The sequence below is a fragment of the Heptranchias perlo genome, chromosome 16 (genome assembly GCF_035084215.1).
Source record: "Heptranchias perlo isolate sHepPer1 chromosome 16, sHepPer1.hap1, whole genome shotgun sequence".
NCBI lineage: Eukaryota > Metazoa > Chordata > Chondrichthyes > Hexanchiformes > Hexanchidae > Heptranchias > Heptranchias perlo.
The window spans coordinates 54124479-54144256 of record NC_090340.1 but is presented as its reverse complement, the minus strand read 5'-3'; the positions used below and the strand labels follow the sequence as shown (position 1 = coordinate 54144256).

Sequence of the window (19778 nt, the reverse complement as noted above, 5' to 3'; positions counted from 1 at the left end):
CTAATATAAAGTGTTATAACTCCTGCAATGTCTGTACGACTTGTTATCCTATGAAAATACTCAATAAAAATTGATTTTTATTTTAAGGCAGATTCTATTTTCTGGGTCGTCCACAGACCTGTAATGAATATGATGTTTCATAATACGAAGCCACTTGCTTGGAACTGTATTATAACATACACAAGGGGGTTTGCCGCCTTTGTATTTTCTGAAAATGAAATCCATGTAAACTGCACACACGGGTTTTGGCATTCCCAGCACGGAATGGTAACGGCTGGAGCGGGCAGTTGAGAAATTGTTCGCAGCCCATGATTTTCCATCCCCCGTGGTGCACATTTTCCCGATGTGGCCTCCTGGTGGGTGTGGTTCTGTGCCGGGAGCACCAAAACGGAAAGTCTACCCTATTGTCTTTAGAAGGTGCAGGAAATTGCGCACCATGGAGATGGTACGTCAAGGGCAGTTTCCCAATCGTGTTCTACCACCGGTTCCGTTTTCGTGTTGGGAATGCCAAAGCCTTGTGTGTGCGGTTCACATGGATTTCATTTTCAGATCAGTACCTAGAACATGCAGGTTATTTTACTGCAATTTTGCACCGCTGACGTCAGAGGGACCATTTTTTGCGCCTCTGCTGTCAATGGTGGTGGGCCACCTCCTTGGACAAGTTGTCAACTTTCCCCTAGCAGGCAAAGCTACTCAAAACGCGAATTGAGAGGAGGACTGCCTGCGTGTGCGTGAAGCAAAATACCAAGTTGTGATCAGGCGTGTTCCAGAAATGGCGTGAGCCAGAGGTTTGATACTGCTTGGGTTCCCACAGTCTCAAAACCAATGAAAAGAACTTGGGAAATGGCAAAGAGGTGAATTCACAAGGTGTATAAAATAATCAGCAGTATAGAAGAGGTACATCCCGAACAATACTTCAAAATAAATTGTGACTGTGGGACAAGAGGGCCACAGGTACAAAATGGCAAAAGACCAGTTTAAGATTGTTGTCAGGACGCTCCTCTTGACACAGAGTGATCAACACATGGAGTGGACCACCAGGTAGAGTATGAAGAATTGAAATCATTTAAGAAAGAGTTAGATGTTGTAATAGGGACATCGAGGGGTGGGTGGCTGAGCTGGGACAGGCCGAGTGTGGCCGAGCTCGGGCAGGTTGTGTGACCAAGCTCAGAAGTCCTTCCTCAGCCATGTAAATCTTGAGACGCTGTGAAGGACAAGTTTCAGGCCCTGGCCATCATTATTCTGTACACAGTTACAGCTACAGCAGTAAACTACAGGAAGAGGAAGCACAGTGGGGGGAAAAAAATTATAATTACTCTGTAACCAAAAGGCTTTGTGGCAACATGTCACACACCCAGGTACTGCGCTCACACAGCGGGCAGGATATGAGGTTTTATTTGCTCACGGTTCACTGTACAATGAGTTGCTGGTCTGGGCTGGAGGGGGGTAGTTGTGGGAGAGGAGGGGGGAGTGGGTGAATGTGATAAGTGGAAAACAAGGTGCTTCCCCACAGGGGAGGAGGAAAGATTGGACGGTGAATTAATACTGTCCATTGCTTCCATGCCCCTCCTAAGCCACTTATCCTACGGCACTTTTATACTGATAAGTGTGTCATTGGTGGGCAGGTGCACAGTATTCCTGCCGACAGCACAGTTTGATATAAAATCGGGTGAACTCGGTGCCGCTAGCAGGGTTGGGGACTGACTTCCTGAGTCCTGAGAGCGACTGACACAGAAACTCGCACTTGCTGGTCCACTAAATAAGACCCAACGAGGATCTGTTTTTAAAAAGAAAAGGATCGAGCATAAGTTAGAGGTCACGAGGGTCTACTGTCCTGCCACCCCTTATCAATATTAAAATAACTCTCATGGCTTACTTACTGAGCCCAATTTACAAGGAGGCTGGGAACAAATCCTCTTGATTAGGGATCAGTACATAGAGTGAGGCAGGTGAGAGGCAAACTTAAGGAAATTATTCTTTATTTTTAAATTGCCAGACAGGGTGTACTGAAAAGGCTTTTATTGACTTGGACATTTACCTTTGCTGAACACAATGTTAGCACAGCTTTAGATTGTTTACCATCGGTAACAATAGCTGATTTTTTTTAATTGGCGCCACTTTAATTTGGATTCTGGGAGACAGGAATCTAAGCGCTGATCCAATTAAATTGGCTTCTTGAGAGCTACTTTATCCCGGAGGCAAACCCATAGACCAATGAAGACCAATCCGCGAGTGTGCCGCCGGGATAAGGGTGCCTCATCTCCCGATTTAAAAACCTGCAGCCGGCTCTCAGACATTGACCTCCTCCCGGAATCCAAATTAAAACAATGCCATTATAAAACAAGCAGCTTTAGACTGGCCACTCCATCCAGCCCTGTAAACCTGGCGCACAAAAAGTGCAAAGCGGAGGTAGCAACTCCTCTAGCTTTACAGCTACTCCGTTCAAGATTTTTGCATTAATGAACAGATTGCCTGAATTACCCTCATGACCACCCCGCCCATAATTTCCCTATAAATAGGCTTCTGTTGTAATTAGGGCCGATTTATTGCCGTGCATTAGTGAAGCCATTTTTATCAATTGGCTGTGCGGTGACAGAAGGGGATTTTTAGTTTACAAAGGCAGTTTATTAAAGTAAATGGAAGAATGCTCCGAACTACTAGTAATTATTTACTTTGAGGATAATACAGTTGTTTGTTGTGGCAGAGAAAATGAATACAATTCCACATACCATATGAGGAACGGAGATAATTGACTTTTATATAATCACACGTTGGACGTGCTTAACAGCGTTTTTAAGGATTTAATTGTGTTGATGCCATTTCTGTATTAAGGTGGAGAGTCAAATAACCAAAGTTACCTTTTGCGCAGAATTCATCAGCACAAACAGCAAGCAATGTAGAAAGTTAGGTTTTTTTTAAAAAAGGAGTGTACTGCCCCAGTCCCATAACTAAATGGGTAAATGGTAAATACAATGTTCACTGTGGTACTGACCTATACAAATCAGAGGTCCCAGCATTGACTCCTGGCCTGTGCCGTGTTAGCTGATCCCAATTGGGATGGTAGTGTAGACGGTGTCAACATTTTACTGAAGCAAGTATGACCTACTTGCTCACACCATGTGTGGCTACTGCAGATTTCGGTATTTTAACATTCAAACCCAGATACTTATTTTATTCTGATCTTTATTGTACACATGTAAGAAAATGTAAGTGCCAGCCGTGGCTCAGTGATAGCACTCTTGCCTTCTGACTCAGAAGGTTGTGGGTTCAATCGTCACTCTAGAGACCTGAACACAAAATCTAGGCTCAACCAACATCACCAAATTAGATTTTCTGGTCATTATTTCATTGCTGTTTGTGGGACCTTGCTGTGCACAAAGTGGCTCCTGTGCTTCCTACATTACAACAGTGACTACACTTCAAAAGTACTTCATTGGCTGTAAAGTGCTTTGGGGTGTCCTGAGGTCATGAAAGGTGCTATATAAATACAAGTTTTAAAAAAAAATCTGCACAGGCTGATCCAATTTACCCAAACAGTGCACCCTTACCTGTGATACACAAGAAGCATGCTATTATATTTATGCTTAACAACATCAGAATGTAAGAGTGGTGGAACTGGGTAGAGGTTATGTTATCTCAGCCCTTTACAAATAATCTTAACACTAAAAATAACCAGTTACTCACAGGAGATTTTTCTTTTTGTATTTAAAAGTATGATGTGGAGATGCCGGTGATGGACTGGGGTTGACAATTGTAAACAATTTTACAACACCAAGTTATAGTCCAACAATTTTATTTGAAAATCACAAGCTTTCGGAGGCTTCCTCCTTCCTCAGGTGAATGTGGAAAAGTACACAGGGCTCTTGAAGCATGCGAACCTGCTATGTGGCTAATTGTGGGAATTGTGACGTGGTAGTTAATCTCACTGAGGTGCCAACACACTGCCCGGCCCAAATGGCATTGACAGCACATGAAAGACATTATATGCCACAGACGTAAGACTGGGACACGGCCCCCAGCCATGCGAAATAACAGATCTCTCGCTGCCCTCTTCCTAAATCATTGTACTTGTAAAAGTTACTTACTGATTTCCTGTATTAATAATGGCTTTTAATACATTAGCTGAAGGTATTTGACTGATGTCCTAGATAAAGCAAACCAACGGAGCTTGTGTAATACAATCTTAACAAAAGTGCAGACATTATCTGTTTGGAGGAGGCCCCTGGTATTCTTAGTGGCAAATGTTATGGTGATTTGGCTAATTGCAGCAAAGCCCATCTTTTTGTTGTAACTCCTTGATTTATTATTATTATTATTTTTAAAAAGCTGATGTCAATGTCTATGTTTTTTTGATGTGGAGATGCCGGTGATGGACTGGGGTGGACAATTGTAAACAATTTTACAACACCAAGTTACAGTCCAGCAATTTTATTTTAAATTCACAAGCTTTCGGAGGCTTCCCCCTTCGTCAGGGGGAAGTTTTTTTGTTTTTTTGGTGGAGTGTGGATTTTTGGTGGAGTGTGGATTTCCATTCTGGAGCCCAGCAGCAGGGACCTGTGTGTGTGTATGTGTGTGCGTGCTCGCAGACAGCCTGGCATTCTCCGAGGGAATACACACAGACAACTCTGCAAACAATGCGCCGCCAAAGTGCAGCAGCTGATAATAGGCTCAGCTCGACCTCGGGGGTCACAGTCAAATAAATGGGCCAGATGCTTAGCACTTGTGTTTTCACGGCCCTGGAGCAGATAATTTCGCTCGATTCCGCCCTCCTACTTCTAACCCCACCCCCCCATACATACACACACACACACACACAAACACACACACAATCTTACAACAAAAAAAAATCCTTCAGCAGCCTGGAGCACTGGGGCTAGTGTGTTAGGAAGAGATTAAGTGATTGCTTATCGGTTTCCTCTAGCTGTTTGAGCTGATAGACTGCACGCCTTATACATCCAGTGAACCGTTAGTAGCTGGGTGCCAGGGGATTGAAGAGATAGAAACTCTTCAGAAGCTTTTGCGTTCTTTTTCTAATGTTGCTTTATCTTTCAAAAAAAAAATAAAGCAGGGGCTTTGGTGGAAAAAAAACAGACTGGGTGTCAACTAAAAATCTTTGTGGGATGACCGAAACAGAGGATGTGGTTTCATTTCGCAATGCATTACTCATTGTACTTTTGATGTCAAAAAGTAGTTTTGGGAGAAATGATGTGTTGTTGTGGTCGTTTGTGTGTCTGCATTTTAAGAACATAAGAAACCCAAGTGGCTGTCATGCAAACAAACCTTCCTTTCAGTAACAGCATTAACGCTTTGTTGTTGCGATTCCCTCCCTCCCCTTATTTTAATCAGGCTGTATAATCCGACTACATGTATGTAAAAGGAGACACTCACAAACAATATCTGTGAATTTTTTTTTAAGTGTGAGAGGAATTGGTCCATAAGTGCCGACTGGAGTGGAGGGAGTTAAATTGCTGGGTGTTTTATAGCTGGAAAGTATGTTGTGTGTTTTTTTTGCAAGAGGGGAAAAAAAGTGATCAGATAACACTGCATGTGTGTGTGTGTGTGTGTGTTGGGCGATCAGATGAGATCAGACACCTGATTGCAACCACAACAGGTCCTGAGCAGCTCGCCTACATTAACATCTTCCTGGGTGTCACTGGAGCCCGTGGGCAAGTTGGAAATATTTATTTTTCCGCTCCTTGCTCTCTCTCACTGCCCTGGAAGTCAGTCACAGGATACTTAGCCGGCGTCTCCCCTGTAGTTTCTGTCAGTCTTTTGACTGAGGTTTTGGGGAGGCTGGTCTTGTCGAGCTCCACGCTGGGTTTTGGATGCTGACCCTCTCTCTCTCTCTCTGGTCATTTGCCAGACGCTGTCGGACCGGCTGCTTCGCTCCACCTGGCCCGGCTGCTCTGCCGATTAAAATCCCCCCCCCCCCCACCCCTTGCTTGCTTGCTGTCTCCATTGGCACGGGATCTTCTTCCTGATATTTATAATGTGTGTGAGTGGCGGTGGGAGAGACAGAAAACACCCGTACTTTGTGCGAGGGGCGAAAAGTATCTTTTTGACACACGGACGATCCTAAGTGAAGGAGATCAGCGAGTCCAGGAAGGGAGGAGAGAGGAAGAGCCAGGACTCGGGTGAACAGATGCCTGATGGTTTTATATCCTCACTCTTTCATTAAGAGTGACAAATCTGCTGTCACTCAGCCAGATTTCCAATTTACAGATAATGATTCTTGCATGAAGATTGATCGACGGGTTCTGATCCTTGTGGTTTTTTTTGTGTGTGTGTGTGTGAAGAGGAGGAGCGATTTTTCTTCTCTCTTTCTCTCTCCTCCTCTCTCTCTCTCTCTCCTCCCCTTCCTTTTCTCCTCCCCTCTCTCCCTCCCTCTCTCCCTCTCCCTGCAGTCGATCGTGGGACGTGGAGCTGAGAGCTGAGCTCCTGTGCGCCCGTCGCTCCTCCTTCTCCTTCTCACAAGTCCAGCACCGCCTGCCCGTCCCGTCCCGTCCCGGTCAGTGACAGATCCAGCGACCGAGGCACCACAACAAAGCTGCTCCTTTCTCCCTGGCAACACCCCCTCCCCTCCTCTCTGAAGCTCTGTTGGAAATAAATCCATTGACCTCCGACCTTGACATTCAAATTACTGAGTCAAAAAAAAAAGGATTGCTCCTCGCACGTCTTTGGAATTCCCTCTTTTTCTTTTTTTTTTAAAAAAAAGGGATGAATGACTGTTAATAATCTCAACCCAGGGCTTTTTGGCGGTATCCATTGCCTTTTTACAGCCCTGACATTTAAGGAAGGAGGATCCAGGGATGGCAGCTGCTTGGTGGCTTCAAAGTATTGTTGGTAGTCAATTAAGCACATTGTGGGATCTGGGGCTGACAGTCTGCATGCTCCACTGAATGACGAGAACACCTTGTTCTCTGGACCTGTACAACTCATTCATGCCTGCAGATCTCTACTGGAAAGGAACAATGGCACTGTAAGTTAAAACCATGTTTGGACTGAAGCCACCCCTCTACTACCTCCCAGGTAAGATACATCAACGGTCCCTTTCTCTCGTTTGGTTGCTGTTCCTCCTTATTTCTATGTGCAGTTCATTTTTTTTTTAGCAACGTGAGCACATTACCTTTCATCAGCCAGAGGTTTTAGCTTTCTCCAGCTCTTTTGTTCCCCCTCGTATCCATCTCGTTCTCTCCTCTGTCTACCTCACACACACACACACACACACACTTGCTTAAAAGCTCCTGTAAGTGCTGGGTCTGTTTTATTTATCAGCTAGTTTTAAAGCACTCAGGTAATCTAGGTGACTTCAGCATAGTGTGTGTTACCATCGGTGGGTGCTTAACATCGTTTCAAGGCTGAATGAATTCTGATTATGTATCTGTGGCCAAAATGTACCAAATAAAACTCTAGCTTTAAAGGAAACTTCGCTTTTTTGGTGCATTAGGTAGACTGTGGGAAAAATTTATTCCATAGTAACGCTGGCAAATGCGGATATTTTTTCTTTCCTCGTCCTTCACGACCTCTCCGCAGCGTTCCAAGGCAACTATCGCTCACTCCATCCTTCTTCGCCTCCGTGGTCACTTTCCGCAGCACTGCCTTTGCGTGTTTCCAGTCCTTAGCTGGCCCACTGCAGCCAAAACATCCACAGCGAGGGCTTCTCCTTCTGCTCATACAGTCACCTCCAGTTTTATCCCAAGATTGCATTCTTAACCACCTCCTTTTCCTCTTCTACATGTTGCCCCCAAAACAAAATTATTGGTTGACAGTGGGGTCAGTTTCCGTATGTATGCTGACGGCAACCTGCTCTACCTCTTAACCTCCCTCAACCCTCTTGTGGCTGTGCTTATCTGACATCAGACTGCGCAGGAGTTAGAATTTCCTGAAATTGAACATTGGGAAGCCGAAGTTATCTTATTCAGCTCCCAAATCCCTGTCATTGGCTTCATCCCCTTGCCCAGCTGCTCGCTTAGGCTGAACTAGATGGTACACAACATTGGTGGTGTGTGCAACCCAAAACTGAGCTTCAACCCCCATACCCTAACCGTCACCACATGACCACCTACTTCCACTATATGGCCCACCTCGGTTCTACCGCTATCAAAACTCATCTCCACTTTCATAATCACTACACTCCATTTCTCTACTGCACACCTTGCTGCCTCTCGACCCTCCACAAATTGCAACTCCTGCAGAACTCTGCTTTCCATATCCCACCCTCCTTGACCTTCAGTGGCTCCCAGTCCCCCAACACATCAAATTCAAAATCCCCACCTCAGCTATAAATTCCCCCATGTCTTGCTCTGCCTAACCTCCCCAGCTTCTTGGCCTGTCCCACATACTTTGGTCCTCTGACTTTGGCCTTTTGTGTATCCTTCATCCCATTGCTCCACACTAATCTTCGAATAGCCAGTGGTGTTACCAGCTTGATCTGTTTTGATGGAAAAATTATTTGGTCATCTTTTCTCCCTTCAAGGCCCCCCCTAAAAATATGTGTAACCCAGTCCTGAATCGATCTGCTTTCCCCGCACCAAATGATTAATATTCCTATCAAGACAAGCAAAAAAAACAAGTTAAAACTCGCTAAAAGATGCAGCAAAGTGTATCCAAAGAAGACTGATTTTATAAAGTCATGTACTTACCAGAGATGAGATTATTACATCATTATTATTATTGGTCATAACATTTGTCAGTTGAGTTTAAGAGGAAAGTGACCATCGTAAACTTTGTTTATCGACTATTTGAGAAAATTATGGGATGGCAGGCTCTCATTGCCATCATGGCAATTAAATTAGTTTCCTTTTTTTTCAAGTATTTTTTTTCTCCTTTGTTTTTGTTTTGATTGATCTTAACTAAATCCAAAGACCTGAGGTGCGGTTTTATTTTTTGGTGGAGATTTCGCCCAGAATTAACTGCAGCCCGCTCTCTCGTCTTCACGTGCAGCTGTCATGGTAACCGTGTTAGCCATTTCTTCATTTTCAAATGATTATTTGACAGGTAGAGAATTAGAAAAGACAAGGCGGGATGGTGGTGGGGGGTGGGGTTGGTGGGGGGAGCGGTGGAGAGAAAAAAACTTGCCACCCGGCTCCAGTGGACTAATTATTGCGAAGCAGGCTCTTAACACTCTGTATCTCTGCCCTGTTGGATTCTCATCTTTTGAGCTGGGTAGAGAATGGGATGTGACAGCTGAAGAATGGATTGAAACAGCAATGAAGCTGAAAGTTAAAGAATGACAGCTTCCTAAAAAATATTTTGCAGCCTTTCAATCCAAATAATTCCAGTGTATAAGAACCATACGTTTGCTTTAAGTATGATTTCCTTGGTGTCTCATATTTCTTGACTGTTTGCAATATGATGAGCATGCTATTAGTAATCAGAAATTTTTAAAAAATGCATCATTTAATAAAAATCACTTTGATGAACCCGACTCTAAATTATAATCAATAACACTTGGTAACATGCACCAGGAACCACAACTGCAATTTAAAGCATAGACTGGATTTTCTATCCTTTTTCATTCCCCCCCCCCCGTACCTTTATGGTTCCTCAACTCTTGGAATACTTTTGAAAGTGATGACCTTTCACTTGCTTCTTTCCTCCCCTTCCCTCTTCCCCCACCTTTCTAATTCTCCATTCTTAGACTCAGCATCGTGACCGTTTCAACAGTCTCCTTGTTGGGGATAGATTCAAAGATCGCATACATATTTTGAGAGCTGCTGAAGTAATTCATTCTTATCGTTACTTCAGGAGAAATGGAAGAGACACATTGACATGTCAGTGGCATTCTGATGTGATTTAAGTCATTTCATTGAGGCACCTTTCACTAAAGGGTTGGAACGTAATATTCTTTCAGTAATTATTAAAATCGATCTTCCCAAGTTCAATAGCACATAACAACTCTGCACTTCTAGAGATATTTTTGCTGGGAGGGGCATCATTTCTTTAAAACATTGATTACATTAGAGGAACTTCCTACAGTATCCGCTCAAGCTGCATAGAATACTTGAAATGCCAAAGAGTTAATAAAACCGTTCAATAATCTTGTGAAGTCACGAAGGGAACAACAGTCAAACATGGTGTGTGCTGGATATCGCTTTAGTGCTTGTCTCTGTGTCGCTTTGCAAAAACACTCTGTGGATTCAGGGAGCATTGTTTAGTAAATCCGTTTTTATTACTAGGTTGAGGCAATCCGTTTATTAAGGAATACTATGAAGGAAAAAACCTTCTGATTAGTATTCATTTGCATTCCCTTTACAATCTCAGGCAATATATTCTCATAGATAGTGACTGAAGCTAAAGACCTGTAGACTTGGCAAAGTGCAAATGAAATTCTGTACCCAGAGGGTTCGGATCATTCCCAGGTTCCACTGGAATTATCTTTCCTTTATGCAGCCTGGAAATGAATTTGTGTCCGCATTGTCTGGGCAAATGTTATTGTATTTCAGGATTTTCTGGAAGGCTCCCTTTTATTTGTACTTTATCCTGCTATATTTTAACTGATTCCTTGCAAAGCAATAAATGTATCCAAGTCATATTTGGCCAAAACAAAATTGCCATAGAATTTTGACCAGTTTCTGCCTTTTGAGTGTGAGCTACAAATAACTGAAGAGTTTCTACCTTCCTGATGGCTGTGAGTTTGTCCAATGGGCTGCTGTACCATTCAGACCAGAAAGGTCTTGGGTTGGACACTGGACCAGGATCAAATCTGGGACCTTTCTGGTCTGTGCTGGGGCAGCAGTAAGGATGGTACAATTGGCCCCTGTGTTCCTGAGTCCCCCCCCTCCTTCTTAATCACTACCCAAGGCCCCCCCACTGAAGTGTGGATATCAATGAGGACAGGATTTGACTTGGCTGTGTTTCCCCCCACCCCTCATCGCATGTTTGCACTTACAGTTTAGGCTCATACAGAAAGAATGGCTACTCTGGTAAGGTACTAGCACACGACAGATGCATATGTTCCAACAGGGAGTCATTGCCTTGAGGAAAAGGGGCGGGGTAAAGAAGAAGTAAGTGAAGGAGCTCCCTGATGGCTTAGCGGATAAAGGCACTCCCTGAAGTGACATTGAGACATGCATACCAGTAGGTCCCAGATTTGATTCCTAGTCTGTGCTGTGTTAGCAAAACTTAGCTGAGGTATCAGTAGGGGTGCTGTAATTGGATTCAGCACCCCTGCGTTAGGGAGGGAAAATTCAGCCACGGTCTCCACTCTTGATCACTATCTCTTGACCCCCTTTTGGAAAATGCACATTGGGTGAGCAAAGGATTGTACTCCCCTCTGATCCTCCACGTTGAATGGCCGCTTCTGCCCCTTTAACTTTGGCTCCTGCCTCTTCTAGTGCTGTAGGCAATGTCCTGCCGTATCTTCCCCTTCAGTAGCTGTGGGCTTTCTGTTGGTGACTGCCCTGCATAAATAATCAGCGCTGACCCAGGAATAAAGGTAAGGGTGGGAGCCCCGACCCACCCCTGGTGCAAAGAGTGAAACCCAGGCCCAAGAATCCATGGACTCAGTTCCAGGTTGTCAGACAGCTCAGACTCAACCCTCATGATAAGTGAGATAGAAGTACCCAATAAACCAATTGTGTTGGCCTTATTATTGCAATTTTAGTTTTGTGACAGCAGTAACTTTTTTCTTAACCTGGAACTTTATTAAGCTGCACTTAGACTGTGTTGGTGTCACTTGGCATGTGTAGCACAGGCCTTAAAGCACAAGCCTGCAAACCAAATGTAAAATTACTGGCACTCGCCAAGACTGCCGGGCCGCTAAACCTGGGTCTTCACAGCACCGGCGCGTAACAATTCCTGGCAATTTTACCGTCAGCTGGCCGGGCAAGCCCTGCACTTCGGGAGGCTCGCAGCACCAGAACAAGTCTTGCCCCAAGGAAGAGTGCCTTTTAGAGAGGACTTTCATCTCCCACACAATCCCAATAAAATAACCGGACGCTAAAATAATGATGCTTCATTTCTAACTATTTTTTTGTTTATTTGCTTTTTTAAAAAAAATGATATTTCAGTTGATAATTTTCTTTTCCAGCTGATAAAACTTCTCGTCACCCTAAGTGTCTAGTAGATGCGGGCCAATTTCAGGACTTCTATTGCAGCAGTTGTGTTAGACTGGAGGAAGCAATTCAGCTAATCAGACATTGACCAATGATCCACCATAGTTCCACACTGAACTTGTGCTGGTTATTGCTAAGCGCAGTGAGCCCAAATTGCCAGATAACCTGGTAGCTGTGAAGTGCAGTGATTTTTTTTGTTAACATATTAAACAGACAAATTTGAAATGAGTCTTTCAAGAGCTCCCTGGATATCTCAGTGGGTTAATCAGTCCTCTGGTGCACTGCTGAGCCCTACAGATTGGTAAGATTTCGAGTCAGTGCTCAGGTTAGCTGATCTCAGGTGGGTTAGTGGCAAAGGGGCTGCAGCTGACTTCAAAACCTCAGGGATTTAGGAGAGAGGATTAACAAGAGTTCCTGCTTCTGTTTGCCCCTGCTGGAACGTGCACGGATGTGAACAATGATGAGGGCAAGATTGAGGTGACACGCGATTCCTCCCATGGTCGAACGGCCAGCAGCCACACTTTTGTTATTTAGTACAAAATGATAACTGGTTGAATACACATGCAAATATCTGCTGCAACCCAGGGTAAATCTGCATTTTCCTTTCTATCTCATGCTCTTGTTGGTAGTAGGAGATGTGCTAAGGGGGTTGTGTTAAACCTCTCTGGTTACCATCCCTGTAATTCTACACTCTTTGCTCCCGTGCTGCCCCTCCTTGTGTTGTTGCACAGTAAGCTTTGAGATCAGGCCCCTGCTTACTGCAAATGTCAAAGGTACAAAATCCATCTGGAAACACTGGCAGCGAGAGAGATTGGACGCTGCATCTCACTGGACTGCGAGACAAACTGTTGGTGGGCTGGCCATCTCAAAATAGCCCTCTGACTGACACTGTTGTGTGTAGTTTTCAGGGCGAGGTCACATTGCAGCCTTTCTGAAGGTTGGACAGCTCTGAGCTATGTCAGTTTGCAACCTTTAGACATGTAACAGTTCAGGATGTTACAGGGAGGGCAAAAATGGAACAATCAAGTATAATTTCTGTTCCGTTCCGTGCTATTTGTTTTTGTTTGTACAAAGGGCAGATATTTGGCCTGTCTTCTGTCGCAGTATCCCAGGGATAATTTGGAATGGTCGATAATTCTTCATGCAGATTCATATCTGACGCATAGCCTAGCACCTCAATAGAACCGCCTATGAAATGCCACGAGCTCTGATACAACACACTGTGCGTGGCCCGCTGTCTCATAGGAGAAGCTGCGTGAAGCATTCTGTCTGCATGGCACCTCTCACTGCAATTTTCTTTTCATGTCTCTCCCAAAGGCCACCTTGTAGGCAGGCACTCAACATAGTTCCTGAGGCATCGCTGTATAGTGGGTATCCACTGTGTAGAGATAGCTCAGAAACTACATGGAACCTCTCTGATTAAAACTGGCATCAAAACAGTGGTGTGGAGCAGGGGTGTCCAACCTGTGACCCACGGCCCTGGCAATCTGGCCCTCGAAGCCCGGGCAATGCAGTCTTATTTGAGCTTATAGGCGTACAAATTCTGTTGCAGTGTGATTTTCCATCCATTATCTTTAATGGGTACAAAATCACAGTTTGGGAGTGCCCAATTTCTTGATGTATGCTCCAGGAATTTTTTACCCTAGTTCTTATTTGCTATTTTGTCCTGTTTAAATGTTGAGGTCCCGGAGATTTGGAACGGGCTATTTATAGCACTGTTGTCTCATTGGAAGATAAAACCTAAATCCCGAGATCTGATTGCATCAGCAACTGGACATGTTTGTAGCTTGATGGGAACATGGATTTAAACTTTATATTCCCCCCCCCACTGCCGAGACACCCTAGTATGCGCATATGCAGCCTGCAAAGACCAAAGCTTGAATACCCTTGCCATAGAGCATTCGAATAGACTGCACCACAGAGTGGTACAATCAGAGCCTCGTGCCTATGATGCCACTGACAATGACCATACCAGATATGCGGAGCACTGGGGAGCAAATAGATATCTGTTACGGCAATCAGAGGGACACATTTGTTTCGCATAGAAAGATACCTGTAACTAGGATAGTCAACATTCAGAGATGGACTAACAATTTAATATAAGCCTCGTAGTTCTAACCCATCCAGGCATCATTTTCCGCTTATCTTGTGAGTTACTGGTGGAAATACTTCCTTTTAATGATCTCTCTCACCGTGAATATGTTCAGGTACGTAGAGTGCTATCCCATCATTGCTGAGCTGCACAAGTTATGCGCACACGTTTTCAGACCTAAATCTGCCAGGGTAGCCAATATATGCATCGTTCATCTCTACCCGTTGCACTGTGATTAATATGATAAACATTTGCTAAATTTATTCTTTTCCGTGCGTTATAATGGCATCATCTCCACAGCCAAAAATAATCCACAGCCCAATTAAAATGTGGATTTCTACTGCAAGTCTGACGGGTGCAAACCCTTCAGTGCAAGATGCAAATGTGCACCTGTTTCTAGGAGCAAAAATCCTCCCTTGTTTGCTCTTGTCTAGCTCACATTTTGAAGAATGGCTAGTTGGGCAAGGTACCAGCAGCCAACCTGCCAAGCCGTGAAATCTTTTGCAGGAGAGGAGCAGAGAGAGAACAAATATAAATCTCTGGGCAAAAATGTGCTTACAAGGAACTCAAAAGGAAGGTAGAAAGACTAAATTAGTGGGCTGCGTGTTTTGTTGGAGGGCAATAACATAAAGGCGGAATTCATACCCTCAAGTTTGTATCTTGGCAGCAGTTCTCTTGTGAGTGATGTATCTGGAGCCCCATTGCAACTGAGTTGTTTTGGGGGTGGGTTTATGGAACCCTACAGTTTTGCCTGAAAGGCCGAGGTTTGGAATAGTCCCAAGCGCAAATTGCATGAGGGATTGGTCTGTAAATTGAATCCAAGGCTTTGAGAAAAAAGTCTTATTGCAAATTAGCATGGTGCTTGCTTGTTAGTAATTATCGATGCTAAGTGTGAAACCTGCCTTTCATCTTCCGTTTGTGAAAATTTAAGTGCGACGTTGAACATGATTCAAATCCTTATAAAGGCCGCGATTGGGCGCCTCTATTGAAGGGGTTAATACATTGAAGTATTCTTGCACGGCAAGGCTTCAGGAGGAAGGGCGTAACTCTTGAGTTGTTTGCTCAACACCTGTGTGGCAGGCAGGCTGACCAGATGTTTACTGTCCCTTCCCTGGGCTTCATATCATCTGTCAATGGACAGGGATAAATGCCATTGTAATCAATTTTTACACTTTACTGCTGTGTAATGACACTGATAACAGCAGCAACATATGTCCCTAAAACTGATAAGTATAGTCAGCCCAAAGTGTTTATTAGCTTCGCAAGCTGTGTGCTGCCTAGAAAGCTTTGACAGGGAGCTGTTACTTACTACACTTTAAACATTTATGGTACTATGTTGTTTTGCTAGCCTGATGCTTTTTATGAACTAGTGGTATGTGCCTGTTAAAACTTTTATTAGCAGATCCACACACCCTCCTTTGTAGCTGCTTGCTGTGGAATCAGTTAACTTGAGCTTTAATTTGAGAGTTGAGGTGCCTTTGCCTGTTCTGTTCCACCAGAGCGCTGTGTAGAATGTTGGTGGGACGAGCCTTCGTGTTTTCTGTGTAGATCCTCTTTACTTTGCATTGAATGTAAAACAAAACCATGAGGAGAATGAAGAAAAGCCAGGTTTGATGGTGTGTAAGCTTTTGTCCCATTGATTTGCCAGGAATTCCTGAGGTATTTTTGAATATGTCCGTGAAATGTTTTAGGAGGGAATTTTTTGAGGCAACTTGGAGATTAAATTGCCCGTGAAGGTTGCTGTACATAATAATGGAACTAAAGTGGCTTCTAGAGCTGTAGGTCCATTGTGTTGTAAGGCTATTGATTTAACTGTAATGGCAGTCAATGGCTAATACAATTAGAGCTTTGGGTTCTCTGCTAGGAGGTCCATTTTGAAATTTGGTCTTAAGTGGTATTCTCATTGCCCCTGGATGGGGGGAATCTTTTAGAGGAAGGGGCATGTCTAGGGAAGGATGGCTTCTCACACCACTGATCTCCAGCACTCTCTACATCCATTGATCTTTAGGCTTAACAATTCTACCCTCCTAATCAAGGAGGGTGTCAGCAAGAAAGAGAAAAATAGGGGATAAATAACCATAAGAAAGAGACTCCCTTATAATTTAAACCCCACTGTGTAGCCACTATGGCTGAGCTATACTTGACTGTGGCAAGGAAGATCAGCAAAGTTAAATGGTCATAGCTGCCTGGTTATTTACGCTTTTAATGGGCTTCCATTCCTCCAGTTTTTCTGTCCTCCCCTGAAGATGCTGACTCATGTCAATCACTGTCCTGTAGATTGTCCAATGATCCCGTCTTCATGCATGAGTCTTCACATTGAGTGTCTGCAGGCAATGTTTGTATTTGTGAGTAGGACATTCCAGCTAACCTCGATCCAATCTTGACCTTACACCAAGTCTACACGTTGCACTTCTCTGGGGGGAGTCACTAGATAGCGATCAGGAGAGAGAACCTTATTATTATTCCCAAACCACGGGGATGTTGCAGTTAATTTCTATGCCACTGTTGCCACTCTGGCTGGGATCAGCTAGAGAACAGGGATCAGACCCGGGGGCCATCCTGCTCCATATGGCTTAGTACCACATTTGGCCAGCACTTAGCAACTGCGCATTTGGAAGAACTGTCAAAATTGGGGTCATTTTCACCTTTGTCTTCCAGGTGGTAACCCAGCACTGCGGATTGACCGCGCCTTATAAAAACCGTTCAGTTTTCAGTTCCATTGAAATTGGGCAGTTTCTATAATGGGTGGCAGATCAGGGCCAGTTTTCTGCCACCAGTGAAAGTTAAAATCCACCCTTTGGTAGTGTTTAAAAAGATGGCAGCCAATCAAGAACAGTTAATATATATAAGCCCCTTCAATGTAGTGAAAAATTCCATGGTACTTCACGATAGCGAGGGGAATGGGCACCAAACAGAAACTAAGAGAATAGTTAGGTGAGGTGATTGAAACCATGTTTGAAGAGATGGGCGAGGAGAAGCCATTTGAAGGCGGGGAGAGATGTAACCAGGTGGGAGGATTTAGGAAGTGATTCCCCGAGTACCCAGGCCAATGATGGTTGATGGCAGTGTTACTGATGGTGGAGCAGAGGCAGGGAGGGAGGCAGTGTTAGCCAGAGTTGGGTGGAAGCTATGACACAGAGCTGGGGAGAGGCCATGGAGGGCTTTGTAAAGGAGGACAAGGATTTATAAATAAATGCACTGAGGGCGGGGAGCTACTGGAGGGCAATGAGGACATTGAGGGGTGATCGGTGAACAGGAATATGGGATGCATAAGATGTAGGTGGCGGAGTTTTAGACAGGTTAACGGCAGAACACTGGTGAAGTTTTAATACAAGACACAAGCATCTACCTCCCCATCTTCCTTTAAAGAACATAAAGTTAACCAGCACCAGTGAGAACCAGAAGAAAATTCAGACCGTTTTTTTCTTAATGGAATTCTTTTCCTTGCCTTTGGTGGTGTAATATTTTACCCATGATACATAATTGATTCAGGTTATGATGGCTTTGCGGTTGGTCCTCTGTTTTGTCATTAAATTGTCATGAGCTCATGATTGGAGTAGTGCAAATACTGACAATTACTGAGTCTAAAAATTCAATTAATTCAGACGAGCAGATTAAATATACAGTGAATTTTAATAATCTGCTCTGAAGGCAGAAGATTACCATAGGCAACATTTTAAACAGATCGCAGCACCTTCTCGCAGAATAAGAAAAACCCTCATCTGAATATGATTTATGTGCTCTAACTGAGGCCTTTGTTGTCAGTCAGAGGGAAAACAAATCCAGATTTTGTTTTTTTTTTTGTCTTTCTAATCCAGTAATGATGTTCTGCACCACAGCTCGCCTGTGGTGGTTTTCTGGTGACGCCATTGGCCAAGATGAGGGCACTGGCTGTCTGTAGTGCAATAAATAATTGAACATGAGTAATCTGTGGGACTAACCCACTGACTGCAGTACCACAGCGTTGAATTTCTGACTGCAGGGCATGTTAGAATCCCATTCCCCTGACTAATGCATTTGAACTTCCATCGCTATTCTCACTCACCTGTCAAGGGCTGATGTTGCCTGTTACAGCCATTCTTTCTGGGGGAAGGGAAGGGAAAACTATTGGTCCCTTTCCTGCACTGCCCAAGCCTCCCCCAGCCCTACTGTGTCCACTAAGGATTAGCTCTGATACTACCCATTGACAATACAACTGCCATGACCACAGCAGATCTGGCAGTATGCAACTTCAGGCTTAACCACGGTTCTCAAGGCAGCATTGGGTGCAAGACAATGGCTAGCTCCAGGAATCAGCCCAGAGGTCTGTTTTGTGCTGATTTTTTGGCTTCCCGAAATGGGAGCTTTTTTCCTTTTGAGCCTTTAGCACCATGCAGTCCATTATTTGTACCGAGTGCAGGAACATGCTACATTGGCTTTAGGTGAACCTTTCATTGACGAGGACGATCAGTGATTGGATGCAGAATCGGTAGACAAGGGCCCAACTGGCCCGACTCTAGTGGAGCGCATTGTCCTCGTTCTGGCATCGACCGAGAGCATTCATCTCAGCCGCAAAGCCTTTCTTTCCCTTATCCATTTTGCCACTTGAAACCGAGGCTTCTGGGATCTTGAAAGCTTGTACTGATGTCTAAAACGCTTATCCTTACAATAACAGTGTTTAATGAATGAGTACAGATGCCTTAACTGCTGCATGCAGTATTCATTTAGTGGTAATGTGTGCCACATCTGTGCCTAGTGTTTTGTCCTAATATTCATCATCCAAAAACTGCCAGCTTTCCGACTCGCTTCTGTTTTCCAGCCTCATGTTATTGTCCCCTCCATTTTAAGCTACATTTCTGAGCAAATTAATTAATTAGGAAGAACAGAGATTCTTAAAAAATTGCTCGGTTTTTGGAAAAGGTTTTGAGCCTGGCAGCGGGCGATGGGTCCAGACTGATCCGTTTGAGATCCAGGCGACATCTTGCCGGATGACTGACGACGAGAGCAGTACGAGCCATCGATTGCTAGCAGATGGCCTGATTATTAGCAAAAAATCAAAATACAAGCCGCAAATCTGCAGTGTGCCAGGGTTCACATCCTAGCCCGCGATAAACCCGGCTGGCCCACTGGTACCATCTGCAGGCTCGCTAAAGCGTATTAAGCCTGAATTGATTGAGTCGGCGCTTGTGGGTTTATCATTTAAAAAGGAAAGGAATCGGCTGGGTGAAACGGCACAATAAACACACTTTGTACTGATAATGAGAAGCACAAGTCACCGGAACAATCAATAATATGAATACTTCATTATCTCCATTGTCTGGGCTTATTATTTAGTCATTTGTCCTTGTTTAGTGAAGGGAGTTTTTCATTTCCTTCCCCTTCCTTTTGCCGTGTCAGCTCTGTATTTCAATAAACGATGGGTTTTATTTCCCGTATAAATTTTCCAGCTCAAATAATAAATGAGGAAAAGAAAATGTAACCTTTTTTCTCTAAATTTCTCAGATCATAGTCTCCGCCACCCCCAAATTTCCTCTTCTCCTGACACAGACTCCTACTGGGGTACAGTTTCATGGGTCACCACTACCTTAGTCAAAAAGCCAAGTAAGAGCCTGGACAGCGTCAGTAGACTATTTGGTCATGGAGAGCATCGC

The 19778-nt window shown here is 44.2% G+C and overlaps 1 protein-coding gene across 6 annotated transcripts in view; it reads left to right on the top strand.

The window, feature by feature from the left end:
* gse1b (Gse1 coiled-coil protein b) overlaps positions 1–19778 on the top strand; it is a 544566-nt gene that overhangs the window by 416117 nt on the left and 108671 nt on the right. Inside the window, exon 1 of one of the 6 annotated variants that reach the window (XM_067998137.1) lies at positions 5956–7029. The exons of the other annotated variants lie outside the window; for them this stretch is intronic. Coding sequence (XP_067854238.1) covers positions 6993–7029 — 37 coding nt within the window. The 5' untranslated portion in view covers positions 5956–6992. Of the gene's footprint in view, positions 1–5955; positions 7030–19778 lie in introns of those variants that run through there. 6 annotated transcript variants of the gene reach the window in all.